We start from the raw sequence: 14,939 nt of genomic DNA on the forward strand, positions 1-14,939 counted from the left end.
TTGCACAAACCATAAATATAGCTACAGTTTTCATTTATGCTCCTAAATGTGCATCAGATCCTCACAGCATTGCAGAAATTACATTTGACGACATATATGCCAGCAAAAACCTTTACTACATCAGGCTCTATAATACATCAGTTGTTGGTGATGGCATGGCTCTGGGGATGCTCTCTAGTAATTAATTGGCAACTCACTAAACACAAAGTGTTGGTTTATAAAAGAAACACTCAGAAATAACTTTCGTCCTGCTCTTATTGTATCTTTATGTGCTAATTAATTATTTTCAGTTTCAGTAGAATGCCGCTGTAGTAAACTCAGATATGGTAAAGTGAAACTGCAGTCTCATTTAGCCTGTATATATATATTTTTTGCTTATAGGAAACTTTTTTTTTTTCAAAGAAACTGCTGTAGTAAAGAGCGTCTGGCAGTGGCGACGTACTTCCCGTAGATTGATGACAACATGGCACATGCGAGGTGAACATTCAGAGGCAAATAAATACTCAAGGCGGTAAAATGGTGTTTTTTAGACAGCTTCACCACCAAGTTTGTAAGCTGTGAGGAGAAGCCAACTTCTGGAAGTTCTTGGGGCCGTGAGGCAAAGCGCGCGGCGCGCACGGAAGAAAACAAGGTAACGCTTGCTATGAACGCAGAAAGAAGGCGGCGCGGGTCGTTGAGAAAAATGTGCAGTGAAGAGCGCGTTTCTCAACTACGGCCTGTTAAACCACGCATAGGCTGTGGAAAATGACACCGTGTTTACGCAAAACTTTGGTTTTCACATGAAATCAAGCTCGTGTTATATTCATAGCCCCATTTTATTTGTGCAAATGCGATACTTACTCAAGATTTAAACAAAATCAAAAACGTGATAAGTGAGATGTGATAACTGAAAATAATTATCACATAAAGGGACAATAAGAGGAGGATGGAAGGTATTTGTGAGTGTTTCTTTTATCCTCCTCAGAGCCATGTCATCCTCAGAGAGCCATGCCATCGCCATCTAGTGATAGTAGTAAAGATCTTGATAGAGTAAATAATTTTGCTGGTCCGAGTCACTTTACTATAGAGGGATTCTGCTGTATCACATTTTATGTTAAAACATTTTCAATTTCGTTCGGAATATAACACGGCTATGACTATAATGTGAGTTTGGTTCCATGTGAAAACCAAAGCTTTCTGTGAAGACAGGGTCGTCTTCTGCAGTCTCTGCGTCGTTTGAGTGATATTAGTTGAAAAATGCTTGCGACGGTTGCAAAAATGCCATGCTTGCAAAAATGCCATGCAGTGCCGCAGCGCATTCTGTGCTTTGCGCTGTCATGCTATGACCGTTCGCCCTTTTCTTCCCTACCCTACTCTTCACGGCAGTTTTTTCTCTGCGATCCGCGCCGCCTTCTTTCTGTGTTACTAGCAAGCTTTACCTTTTTTTTTTTTTCCTTGCGTGCCGCGCGCTTTGCCTCACGGCCCTAAGGCCTTCGAAAAGTTGGCTTCTCTTCGCGGCTCTGAGTGTGGTGGTGAAGCCATCTCAAAGAGCGCCGTTTTATGGCTTTGAGCGTCCATTTGCCTCTGAATGTTAGGCCTCGCGATCCTAGGCTTCGCGCTTGCCGCGATGTCATCATTCCGCAGGAAGTACGTCACCACGGCCAGGCGCTCTTTATTATAGCCATTTCTTGTAAAAAGAAAGCTTTGATAGAAACAAAAAAAAATGTAGTCTTCTATGGAAGGCGACATGGGACCGTAGTTTTACTTTACAATATCCGAGATTTTACTGTATCCGAGTTTAAAGTTAAAGGGAAACTGCAAGAGGTGCAGGAGGCCTGTTTTAAGACCACTCATTGCAAAAGCTAACCCAACCTGTAGAATATCCTAACATTTCAGCATCCATACTGCTGCTACATTAGTAGGTGGTGAAATGATCTTGAATTTTTCCATTGATTTATTGTACATGTCTGAGTATGTGTACACAGCGTCATTGCTCTGAAACACAAATTTATTTTTAATTTGATTCATGTTTTTTCTAATAAAGGTCTCCTCTGCAATGTAGTATTCATTATCAATGAAATTACGGCTTTTGTGCGACATTTTCATTATCTGGGCATTGCAGGGAAACTGCACTGAAGGAAAGAAAGACAGAGAGGTGAGGAGAGGAAAGAGGCATGTGAAATTACTGGTTGTCAGGACTCGAAATAACATGTTGGTTTTTCACTGCAACTAAAGCTCTTGATTCGATCCTCATTAATTCAAAAATCAGATAACTTTAACTGCCAACTCGGCCCCGGCCAAAGCATGTGAAATTACTGGTTGTCAGCACTCAACATAACATGCTAGTTTCACTGCAACTAAAGTTCTTGATTCGATTTTCATTAATTCAGAAATCAAATAACTCGAACTGCTGCCTCGGCCCCGGCCAAAGCTCCTGTCAGTCTACGTTGTTGTATGCTTGCCAATTTGGACACTATGAGTATCGCACCGGTCACTTCAAATGGGCTTCTGTAGGGGGGCCACATCCAAGCATGACTGGCATGGTATCCTGCAGAGGCGCTCGCGCACCACTGATAACAACGTGTGATGCCAGGCGTGACGACAAACGGATGGCCCCGCCTCCAAGAACACTCAAACTGCATAGTTTCGGTTTCGCTTTTCTGTGTGTCGCGCCAGGCCGCATCAGCGGCGGCTCAAGCAGCCAGCATCACCTAGCCAGCTGAAGTTTCGGACTCTAACTGGTGCATCACTGCTGTTTTCTTCCCCCGCGCTTTTTTTTCTTACTCCTTGCTTCAGCGCTGCTGAGCGTTTGCTTCGCTTCCGTCTGCATGGTTACTCTTGGTTCCATTTATTCAGTGCACCAAGACTGCACACTCGTCATATACTGTTCGCTGTTCGTGCAGTGAAGCCTCCTCACACGCGATTGTTATGCTTCTGAGGGGTTTGATGCGGTAGTGGCAGAGCTCCACCGCTTCACACCATGAATGATGCCGGGGAGACCCTTAACATTTTGGAGCAGTTCTGTTTCGACGCTCCTGACAGTGCGCATGCAATAAAGCATTGATGAAGACGTGAAAAATAGTCATTGCTGTGTCATTCTTATCTCGAAAGCAAGCCCCCATTGCCCATTCCTTTACTAAATCAGTTTATTGTAAGGCAAGCAGTTAGCAGTTTTTTCAGGGTCATTCGGTAATTAGAACTTTCAGATAATTCAAACATTTATTCCAGTCCCTTAAGCTAAAATTAATTAGCTTTTATTGTACTGTTTGGCAGTATTAAGTACAAATGTACAAAGAATTGAATTTCTTCAGTTTCCACAAAGCCCTTTGCTGCTAACACCTTTGAATACCATGCTTCATTAACAGTCAAAATCATACAACTACCCCTTTCTGTTTCACAGGACAAGGTTTCTATTTTTTCTTTTTTTCCTTTCACAGGGCTCCTCAGGATTAGGTCTGTGCTTGGGCGAAGTGCTGAAGATTCTCAGGACAAAGCAAGAGGTGTGCATTTGTTTCACAGCTTTTTGGTGCAGAAATTGTTCTCGAATGCAGTATATTTGGGAAATTTCTGTCATGAGTGCATGCTTAAAGGTGTCATTCATTAGGATTGCCGTTGCCTACCTCCTATTAGAGTTAGCCTGTTAGGATTAGCAGTTGCCTACCTCACCTCACATGCAGGGGGTGGTGATGATTTTGTCATTCTTTCACAGTTGTACTCTGCCTGCTACGAACAACTTTGCTGTTGATTATGAAATTCACTTTGGAGCTTTGGCATACTGCTTTCCAGGGCGTACACTTCTGCCCAGCAGACTTGCACTGCTCGTCCATTGAGTTCATCCATAGCCTGTGGGCCTGCCACCAGCTGCGCGCCATGGAACTGTTGCGTAAAGAGTAAGTTGGCAGTGCCTGTCTTGCTAGGTTTTGCACCGATTTTTTTACCTGTTGCTAGGCTGTTCAACATTTGTGGCTAGTCATTGTGCACACTTATATTTTCATTGTATGTTAACTTATAAACACTGCAGCAAGCTTATGCAAAGCCCAGCGCAAAATGTTCGGGCATGATTGTTGCAGGTCGTCGCCATAACCTTTTATTGTGTGTGTTATTTCATTTCATTTCATTTATTGAACCCTCAGGGCCAAAGGCATTAAAGAGGGGAGTGGTTACAAAACAAAAATACATAAATAGATACAATGCATATTACAGAACAAGTATTATCATTCTCCTGTTATACAATGTTAGCTAGTGCAGAATGAAAATGCTGGTTATCAGTTATGTCGACGATATCTGCGGGAAGGCGGTTCCATTCACGTAATGTACAAGGCAAGAAAGACTGAAATGCTGTTTTAGTGTTTAATGATTCAATGCCAACTTTGTGACGATGATCAATGCGATTTGACACGTATCTGGGGGACGAAATGAGGGAATCGCGAAGCTTGGGGTGATGGTATAGTTTATGAAAAAGGCTCAAACGAATTGTCTGCCGGCGGGATGCTAAAAGAGGTAAAGAAAGATTAGCTTTCATGCTTGTTACACTTGCGGTACGATTAAAGTTGGACAGGATAAAACGAGCAGCGTTGTTTTGAACCAGCTCAAGCAAAGTTATCAGTTTTTCATGATGCGGATCCCATATCGCTGCGGCATATTCCAGATTAGAACGTATTAGTGTTTTGTAAAGCAATAATTTCAAAGAAGATGAAGTTTTGGAAAACTGCAGTCAAACCTCGTGACAGCATACACGGATGTTACGAATTATTGGCAATATCAAACTGTTCCTAAATATTCATAAAAAACACATGCATTTCTTACTTTATATGCTTAACATGGTTTGCATTAAAATGAATATATCAAACTGCCGAGCGCCAAGCTGTGCCCACTTGGATGGCAGGCGGCACGCTTTGCCTCACTACAGGGGTAACTGGTAATAGTGTGGCAAGCATTCACGCCACAGTTCACACTTCATCTTGCATTTGCCAACAGTGCCGTAGAAGATAAAGCGGCGAGAACAGCTGTTAACCAGGCGGTTAGCACCCCTTGCACCCGTCGATAGCGCCCCAGAACCAGCGACACGGTTGGTTGTTGTTCCTTTCCAGCAGCCATCCTCTGCTCGCGTCGCTGAGTGGAGGTGGTGAAAACAATGAAAGCTTTCGCCCTGCTGTCTGATTTTTCATGTAATGCTACAATGCGAGAAAGCCACCCTTGCTGGCGTTTTATCTGCCGCCGCATGCTGCAATGCTATGTGGAGAAGCCAACCTAACTGGTGTTTGCTGCTCCGTTTTTCGCGCCCTCCGCAGTTGCTGCGAGCAGCTTTGAAACGGTGTTAAAGCTGCAGAAAAGGTTTCTTCCAGTTTCTTGTTCTTAACTCTTTGGCCAAGTTGCCAGCGAATCAATAAAATAAAATCATCATTTGATCTCATTTGTCATCGGTGAAAAATTGCGCGTAAGGGGGATGGACTGAACATGGAAGGCAGGGCTTTTTGTTTGGTCACTGTGGGCAGTCTTAAGACTGTGTTTGTCATGCTTTTGCAGCAAGTCATTCTGGGGCCTTGTTTGCTTTCCCTTGATGGAAGAGACCGTTGCAAATCAGGAGTGCCGGCTGGTGGCCTTCATTTTCAAGACACTTGCCCTGGAGCTGTACCAGTCCAAGTGAGTGCCCTTTATGTTGTCATTTTTGCAGGCGTTCTTTTCATTAACAAGTTAATGCTTTGGTATAGTTTTCCATCTTGTTCCTCTCAGTTCTTAATGATTCATGTAGAAATTGCCTATGTCCGGAAAATGGTTTAAATATATAGCCGAATTTTTTCTCTAACATTTTTTCAGTTTTGATTTCAAGAGCTAATGGGTTACTATGACATCAGAATTCAGTTCAGGTCATGCGAGGCATACAAAAACAGATATCATAGCTATGTCTTCATTTATTGTTATTTGTCTCTTGATGTAGGCTTGCGTAGGAGTTGCAGTGAATTAAAAATGACAAAGTAGCTGCCATGGTGACTCAGTGGTTATGGCGCTCGGCTGCTGACCCAGAAGACGCTGGTTTGATCCCGGATGAAGGCGAAATTCTAGAGGCCGGTGTACTGTGCAATGCAATTGCACATTAAAGAGCCCCAGGTGGTTGAAATTTCCGGGGCCCTTCACTACGGCGTCTCTCATAGCCTGAATTGCTTTGAGACGTTTAACCCCAACAAACCAAAAATGACAAAGTTGTGGTTATATCGTGGTTTCTTATGCCTTGAGTGACCTGAATTAACTTTGACATCAATCATGGTCATAGTTTGGCTGTTTTAACGAAAGCCAAAGAACTATGAGAGAAGAAGTTTAATTATAAATTAGTATTTACCTGGCATAGGCTTATTCCAAGTGATGATCAATGTTGTATACGGCAAATAATAAAGCACAGGACCAAAAAATCGCTGGCACTACGCCGGCAAGTGGCACATCGCTGCAGGAAGCGCGCCACTGGTGTGGGTGCAGTGTACTCTTGCTTCTAAGTTAAAGATTGCAGTGTTTTTGTATCGAATTCTCAATACATGAAACCTTTTTTTTAATATCATCAATATGTTCTTTGCACAAATGCAAACCTTTTATTTTTTTGCCACATTCAGGAGCGAACTTGACCCCAATGTGAAAGCTGTCCTTGACAAGGCTAGGCAAAAAGGACAAATCAAGGCATGGTCTAAGGTGAGCCCTTGCATGACAGCTCGAGAAAGTGGCGGCCATTGTGTATAATGAACAGCTTGTTGTTTCCTGCTGAGAGCACTCCTTTTAGCTGGTGAACTTGGTCCTGAACAATAGTAGAGGTGTGCAGTTCAAATGGTCATACACATATGAGTGGTCAATGTTTATTTTGGCTACGTTTCAACAATTTGGCCAATGTGGCCACTTTAAGGTGGGGTGAGATGTCGAAAATGGTTTTTTAATATTGGCTGTAGAATAGTTGTTTAAAGGGAAGCTGAAACGGTTTTCAAATTGCATGAAACGCTGTGGTTGGGAAGAAGGGACTTTTAAAATCATGTGTGTAAATTTTTTCTCGATTCTGTTCGCAAAATGAGCCGCAATTGCTTGTTAAAAACCCGCCACCTCCTCTTCGCTTCCGGAAGCGCCGAATGGGGGGACGGAGCTGGAGGAAGTGACGCCATTCACGGGTAGTCTGCCGGCCGTCCTGCCTTACTTGCTGCTTTTCGGCCCGCGCTTTGGTGAACGACGGATCCATAATTTGCAAAACACAGTTCTCAAGCCAGCTGAAGCAACGCGCTACGCAGCAACACAGTCGGTGCTGGCCGGAGATCCCCGTGGATGACATCACGACGATCCCGGCCATTCGCGGCGTTCGCTCGGCGCCCTGAGACGCTGGTGCAGGTTTTCTTCCAAAAAACAGCTTTTTGCGTTTATTTCCACCCTTTTCGAATGCGATATTCTTTTTCAGCGGACTAAAAACTATAAAATGCCGCATGGAACTCAATTTTTTCGAAAAGTGCTTCAGCTTCCCTTTAACACCTAGGGCTATGAAATTTGCTAGCAATTTTCTGAATTGATGCTGGAAACAAATATATACAGCTTCAATGGTATTAATACTAATTATTTCACATGTTCCTTTGTGATGACCTTGAAGTAAAGTGTTCAGATACTCATTTTTGGTCATAGCGCACGAAAGACTGGACAAAAGACTAAGGTATGACACGAACGAGCACTTTTTGTTCACAGCTAATGAAAGATGGGACAAAAGATGAAGGTATGATGCAAACGTGCACTTGTTCGTGTACCAACTAATGAGCACGTACCAACTATCCCAAATTTTTGCTTTACTCAACGTTAAGATGCATACTTCATTAGGAGTATACTAATGCTAAAATTTTCTAATACAAATTGAATACAAATGTTAAGAAAAAATGGCTTTGAATATTATATGAATCGAATGTTGAATATCTGTTCAGTATGAAAAAAAAAATCACAAAATGATGAACACTCAAACGCAGTTGCCCTTATTTTTTTTCAAAATTGCATGTAGCTTTGCAACTGAAGTAAACAAAACTAGACACTCAGCACCATATAAAAAGAATTTGTGTGCACAGAAATATAGGCAGTATAACAGTATCCAACCTATAATGTACTCATGCAAAATGAAATCAACAAAATTACACGATTGGCACCTAAAAGCAACATGGTGGCTAGGAAAACCTCATAATGTGGTCGTGCAAAATGAATCCACAAAATTGCACAATTGGCACCTGAAAACAACATGATGGCTAGTAACACCTCTTTAATTCGGAGTTCAAGGGACTAGAAGAAATGCCCGGATTATCCGAAAGCCTATTTTTAAAGCACGAAGTTTCGGTGTGCGGGAACAAAGCTGATGGCGAGGGTACACTCATTGTCGTCTGAAAGGTAAGACTGCTCATAAAACGAAAAAGGAAATGACCAGTGGCACGCCAGTTGGCGTTCGAAGTGGCGCAGAGTTGGGTTCATACCACTGGCGAATGCGCTGGCTGACAGCTGCCATCACCGCGGGTGAGTGGCGAAGCTCAGAAACTGAAACCACTTGGCCAAGCTATTTTTTGACTTAGCGACAGGGACCCTTCGATCCTCGTCATGCCTGCCGTTACGCCCCCTTAAAAGGTACGCGGGTTACAGTGCACCTTGCAATTGGGTGGGATTTTCACATTATTGCTCGCCCTTTTGCGACACCTCGCCCATTCGGGAGCCTCATGCAATATTAAACAAGTGAGCTTTCCCGCATATCATAGTTTACTAAGCCAGCACAAGGGCAGTTATCACGGCAACAGGACGAGTGCTGAGGATGTAGGCGTTAAGTATGTAACACATTATGGATTTTAAAAAAAGCAGCTCGGTTTCTTGTGATATTTGAAGCGAGTAGTCGGCCATTTTGTTCTCATCACGTCTCATATGTAGGAAAGCCCATTTGCAGAGTTTCGCATGTGGTCAAGCCTAGCAGCGTCAGAATGTGATCGTTCCACTCGATAAACGATAAAGATGAAAGCGAACAGGAGGTTTGTATTGTTTTCCTGCCTCTTCAAAGTCAATCGTCAGGTAATTTGCCGAGATACTATGGTTTTGCCATGCTCGAATTTATGAAAGTCGGTGCAGTATATGATTGCTGGCGAATATTTGGGAATTCACATATGTTAGGAAATTCTCAAATATCAATTTCTTGAATACGAATATGAACCGAATGTCTAAACATATTCGATTCTTGTTCAGAATTTCAAAAGTTTGCACATCACTTCACTTCATCGTTTAAATTGCCCACTATTGGCTAACAGTATGCTTTCATTCTCCACACTGACAATTCATGTAAGGTCCTCCGTGTGATTACCCAGTCCACATCATCTTGTGCCATGGGGATTGCGCACTTCTGTTCAGGCCGGCTAAATATCTTTACTTACACAATGGACTCTGCCTGAATCATTATGCTTGCATCATTCATTGCTGCATTTTATGAATGGATTGGCGTAGAGGTGCAACTTGTATCATGTGGACAGGCCTTGCTGTCATGTTGCTGTAAATCAAATTCCAACAGTTTGTGTAATTGCTGCATTGGAAATTTCGTTTTCATTTTGCTGTGCTTTTTTTTCCATCATGACAGCTTTGCTGGCGGCCTCTCATTTTTTACTGGTCATCTGTGGGCACAATTACTTCTGAAGCCGTTTTCTCATCCTGGGATGAATTGCATCATGGGATTCATGGACTGTGTCTCTTTCGCATGAGCTTTTGCATGGATCAAACCTTGTGTACACTTCTCATGCAGAGTGTATCTTTTCTCCTGCTCTCTTCTTTCAGCTTGTGACAAGTAGCCTGACTCAGCATTCCTTCAGTGGCACGCTGAACACCTCAGCTGTGAGCATTACAGATGTTAGTGAGCTGCCAAACCCTGTTGCTGAGAGCTTTGTGCTGCTCTCGGGATGGCGCAATCTCTGCGTGACTCTCTCTGAGGTAACGTTGATTTGGTGCACTTTTCCAGTTCGCTTGCAGCATTATGTTGTTAATGCATCGAAAGCATTGTGTTCCCTCTCTCTTCCAGTGCCGTCACGTGCAGCTTTCGTCGGCTGACAAGAATTTCATTCTGAAAGATCTGTTGTCCATCTTGATCACTGATGTGAGCTGCTTGGTGATTCTGAAATTTGCATGATTACTTTGTTGGGCACAAATATTATACTGTGGGTATAAGTTGAACTGTTTGGGGGCATGTCTTTTTTGCTGCTAGATTCATTTGTTGCCAGCACCACCTAGGGCATCATGTAAATTTGCTGTGAAGGAGCACTGAGTAGATGGAGATTCTAGAAAAATAATGCATGAGAAGTTCGGCTTCCATAACATGAATTTTCCCCCCATTCTCATGTGTGTGAATTGAACAGTACTAAACAAAAATAGGATGCATCAAACAAGACCTGTATTTCAGAAGTGCTGAATTATTATCTTATTTTCACTGCCTGCCACATGAACACAAGTTGTAACCATCTCTTGCAATCAAGAGAAGAAGAAAAAAATGGCGGTGATTTAGCTCTGGTTAAACCTGGAGTGACGCGATAGCTACAGCTGGCTGAGTGGAACTCGGTCACGTGACCAACCACGTGACGAACCTCGTGATCAGCCACAGCGCCGCGCCGCCGGCAGCTGCTCTGCACCACGTGACGAACCACTGACAGCGTGGCGGTGCCGCCACGCTGAAGGCTTGAAATGCTGCCATAATGTAGCTATCGCTACAAAAACTTGCAAGCATTGTCCACGTCTATCTGTCTATATACTGTGGACTATCTGCATGCGTTGTGGCAAACATAATTTTCATTGGTAAAAAAAAGTAGAGGAAAAATATTATAGGTGCTGACTTCAAAAGTGGCATAAATTACGTAACTTGTATAAGTGGTATAAATCCGTAGTTTCATTTTATGCAGGGCATTATATTCCAAGCATTCCTGCGCTAAAATGGTGAGGGTCTGTGAAATGGAGTTTTCTTGCTTCCTGAAATATTCCCATGAAAATCCTGGTTTTCTGAAAAGTCATACATAACCCCTTTGGGTGCTAATGAAGGAAAATTTTTCAGATTATCAGCATGCCAAAAATTACAGAAAAAATTCCAACGTTCTCAAGTGATTAATTGTGCAATTTCTGCTGGGTCCTCATAAAATTGTGGCTCAAATCTGTTGTCAGTGTCTGAATTATACTTCTTTTGGCTGATTCTTGTCACATGAAGTCGTTAAGTAAACAAATTGGGACATTTTAGGCACTTTGAAGCATCCGTACTTGTAATACAAGCATTTGAAAACACGCTCACTAGACCCATATCACAGATACCGTAAAACACAAGGGTGTCCATTTTAAAAACAATTTTATGTATGTATTTTGCATGCTTGACTTAGGCGTTTCTAAACATTTTTTTCATGTGCTAGCACATTTTATGCACCCACTCTAGAGGACACTGTTTATGCGAGGAATTTGCAAGGGCTTCTATCACGTACTCAAGTGTGGCCACGGCATCTGAGAAAGATAATTATGGAAGAGTGATCAGTTGCTTGCATTGTAAGGTACATTAATGGAGTGTCTTAGTTTTCAATTTTCTTTTTCTGACTACACAGGAAGTTCTGACGAATCACAAGATCAGCATTCTACTTGCTGAACTGTATCTCGTTTTGCTGAAGCACTGGAGCAGGTTTGTGCACACAGTTTTACTTGGCTTTTGGCCGTGTGAGGAAAGGATGTGTCATACTAGCATGTTGAACTTATGAAAACTCTGCACCAATTGTGCTAAGGATGTGCAGTGTTAGCCCTTTTGCCAGAATGCTTGTGAACACAACCAATGGTAATGATATCTGCATTTCATTTCTTGACCTTAACCAGTTTATAAAAGCTAGATTTTCAGTGCAAGTACATAGCCTCTTTTTCTTAGAATGTGCAATAAAGACCAACTTCAGTTTTTCTTCAACGCCCCTTTAAAGCAGAGGTCTGTTTAACTACGCCATAAGTTGCATGCACACACGCCTTTTGTTGACATGCAAAGAATAGTCTTCTGTTTTGCTTACTTCTTATTTTTTTGGCAGTGACTCCACGTCAAAGGCATCTGACTGGGCCAAGAGCGTGGGCACCGTGCTTCATGTCTTGCACGCAGGCATCATGTCACACCACCCAAGGCTGGTTCTCGTACTAAGTGTCATAGCAGCCTCCATGGTGAAGTTGCTTGGGGTGCATCAAGAGGCTGAGAAAGGTTAGGATCGTTCGTTGGGACTCACCAGAATCTACTTTTATTACAGAATGTGTCGCAGTTTTAATTTTGCTTATTGACATGTTAGCTGCACTTGCTTCAGGCGCTAATGTTACGGGCTATACGTCAGAATGAGCGTCTTCAGTCTTGGCAGTGTTTGGCTCGTAGAAGTTGTCTCAAGGAAAATGGTATTGTTAATGCACTCGGCTTCCAATAACTTTGCCTTGTTTGGATATAAACAATTAATTTGAGTTGTTCCAAGTTGGAATTGAAGGATGTGTTCAGAGTTTGCTGTGAATTGAACACTTGTGTGCATGAAATGTATGCAACTGTAATATCTGTTCACATTCAGAAGTGGGCATTGTGTAAATATTCTTTAAATGCTGTTAACCCAAAAGACACTGGTTCAGTCACGGCCACAGTGGTCGAATTTCGATGGAGACGAAATTCTAGACGCCCATATATTGTGCATGTTAAAGAACCCCACGTGGTCGGAATTTCTGGAGCCCTTCACTGCCGCGTCCCTCACAGCCTGAGTCACTTTGAGACGTTAAATCCCCATAAACATAAACAAGTTGGTTCTTGAACTGCTTCAGATAATCGTCACAGCAGATGTCTTGCAGAGTAGGCTAGGGGTCTCATTAAGCTTGTGCACATTGAATAGATGGGCCGATTTGGAACCAAGTGCACTTATTGTCAGCAAAGGATACATAACTAAAAAAAAAATTCAATCATACCCGTAGCACGACCGGCAGCGTTTGTAATCTACTTATCACTGATATTTTTGCTTAATTTATTTTATAGGTATCGGACAGGGTAAGTTAAAATTTGTGAGCCTTCCTTGTCATAGAAGAGCACAAGCACGTCTTGTTTCTTTTGAATGTTGTCACATTGCTTAAGCTAGCAAACTAGTATGCAGTTAACAACTGACATGTAGAGTATTTGTGAGACATTTTATTGTATTTACTTGCATAACTAATGCATTCATGAAATAAATGCATCCCGTGCATTTTAAAAAAAAAATTGTTAATTCATGAAAGTGTACACAAAGAAATTATTGATTATACAAGAAAATGGATCTTAAATTGTTTTACTCTGTTCTTAGCACCACAGCCGGCAATTTGTTTATTGGAGCAAGAAGCTTTCAACTGACCAAAAAAAAATGGTCGATAAAAATCAGTAGACCATACTTCAAAGTACTGGGTCTAAAAACTACAGTACTCGGCAAGTGATTAGTAATTTGTTGGGCCACAGTCAGCTGTCCTCACAAAAAAACCTAGTGGCATAAAAAAATAAATAGGTATTCTAAAAATATTGCATAGCATTTATTGCACTTATTACTGATTCTACTGAAAGTTGTCATCGGTCTTCTGGGGAGTATTTTTTCTTTTATATGTGTCTGTTCATTGGTTTACTTGAAACATTCACGCTTTCCCTTTGCTTATAGAGCCATATCAGCTAGACCTGCACAACTGGGTGGGATATCTGTGTCCCCTGCTGACCTATTATGGCCGGAAATGCACTGAGGAAGGCTTCAGATCGCCCAACTCTCTCATAGTCCAGGTACTGCTTCACAGTTGTAACAGATGTTCACTGGTTAATGGAGTCAAGAGTCCTAACACCAAACCGCAGAACAGGAGCATACTGTGAGGAATGCTCTAGCATGGTACCACCCCGGGCTGATCACCAAATTTGCACAAAAACTTTCCATGGGCTTGCGTGAACTGGAATAGTGGTACTGTGGTTTTTCCAGGGTACTGTGAATATATCTGGTATCCACTGTAAATACAGTTGAGCCCACGTATAATGGTCACAGATCTAACTAACACTTGCGTATTACGAAAAAGTGCGGTACTGCCGTCAACATATGCATTCCAAGAGAAGGAAAGCGTAGCAGGGGGCGGCAGAAGGTTAGGTGGGTGGATGAGATTAGGAAGTTTGCAGGCATAGGGTGGGCGCAGCCGGCTAAGGACAGGGTTAATTGGAGAGACATGAGAGAGGCCTTTGCCTTGCAGTGGGTGTAGTCAGGCTGATGATGATGATGATGAATTCGTCTCTCGTACAACGAACAGCTGTGTCCACACCACTCTGTTATAGCAAACGAGGAACTGCCGTAAACTCGCCACAGAAGTTGAATACTCCTGCTTTCAGCTTAGTATGGAGACCGAAGAGCACCTCTCAGCTTCTGCAACGCCTGTCAGATAGAACATGTTGACCCAAAAAAGTAAGAAAAAGGCGGCATTGAAGCTGTAAGCAACCGCCAGCCAAGCGCGTGCAATGGCGTACAAGGTCAATCTTCTCACGCGTGTTCGTCAGCTGGCCTAAGCATCCCATATGGAAGCACATGTCCATTGAGCATGAAATTGGCAATGTCGAAAGTGAAGCTGCTGTGCGTGGTCATAGATAAACTAACGTCAGTGATTTGAAACATTTGAATGCCTTGCTGGCCGCGCTGGTATGTGCCGCCTGCCCCGTCGGCTTCACCTTTTGTACTGCTACAACTTCCAGGTAGATAGCAGACAGTGCAACTGACACGTGTGGTGCGCTACTTTAGTTGCTGCATAGGCCCAGGAACAATAAATGCCGCTGTCTAAGACGCACATGATTAGAAGCATGTGACAACCCGTCCTTGACACATAGTTGGCCGGATGTTGCCTCGGATGATTACGTTCTTGTGGACGACAACATCGCAAAGCCTTGCTCTCACGAAGCCATTGTGCGTGAAGAATGAGCACTCCTTTAATAGGAA

General features: G+C 42.7%; 1 protein-coding gene across 1 annotated transcript in view; it reads left to right on the forward strand.

The window, feature by feature from the left end:
* The window catches only part of Nup188 (nuclear pore complex protein Nup188), an 80,317-nt gene that overhangs the window by 46,802 nt on the left and 18,576 nt on the right, over positions 1 to 14,939 (forward strand). The window contains exons 29-37 of the mRNA XM_077631574.1: positions 3,417 to 3,479; positions 3,766 to 3,869; positions 5,506 to 5,622; positions 6,582 to 6,657; positions 9,775 to 9,927; positions 10,016 to 10,090; positions 11,568 to 11,641; positions 12,030 to 12,193; positions 13,638 to 13,753. Of these exons, the coding sequence (XP_077487700.1) occupies positions 3,417 to 3,479; positions 3,766 to 3,869; positions 5,506 to 5,622; positions 6,582 to 6,657; positions 9,775 to 9,927; positions 10,016 to 10,090; positions 11,568 to 11,641; positions 12,030 to 12,193; positions 13,638 to 13,753 (942 nt within the window). The remainder of the gene's footprint in view (positions 1 to 3,416; positions 3,480 to 3,765; positions 3,870 to 5,505; positions 5,623 to 6,581; positions 6,658 to 9,774; positions 9,928 to 10,015; positions 10,091 to 11,567; positions 11,642 to 12,029; positions 12,194 to 13,637; positions 13,754 to 14,939) is intronic.

The sequence above is a fragment of the Amblyomma americanum genome, chromosome 7, assembly GCF_052857255.1.
Source record: "Amblyomma americanum isolate KBUSLIRL-KWMA chromosome 7, ASM5285725v1, whole genome shotgun sequence".
Lineage (NCBI taxonomy): Eukaryota > Metazoa > Arthropoda > Arachnida > Ixodida > Ixodidae > Amblyomma > Amblyomma americanum.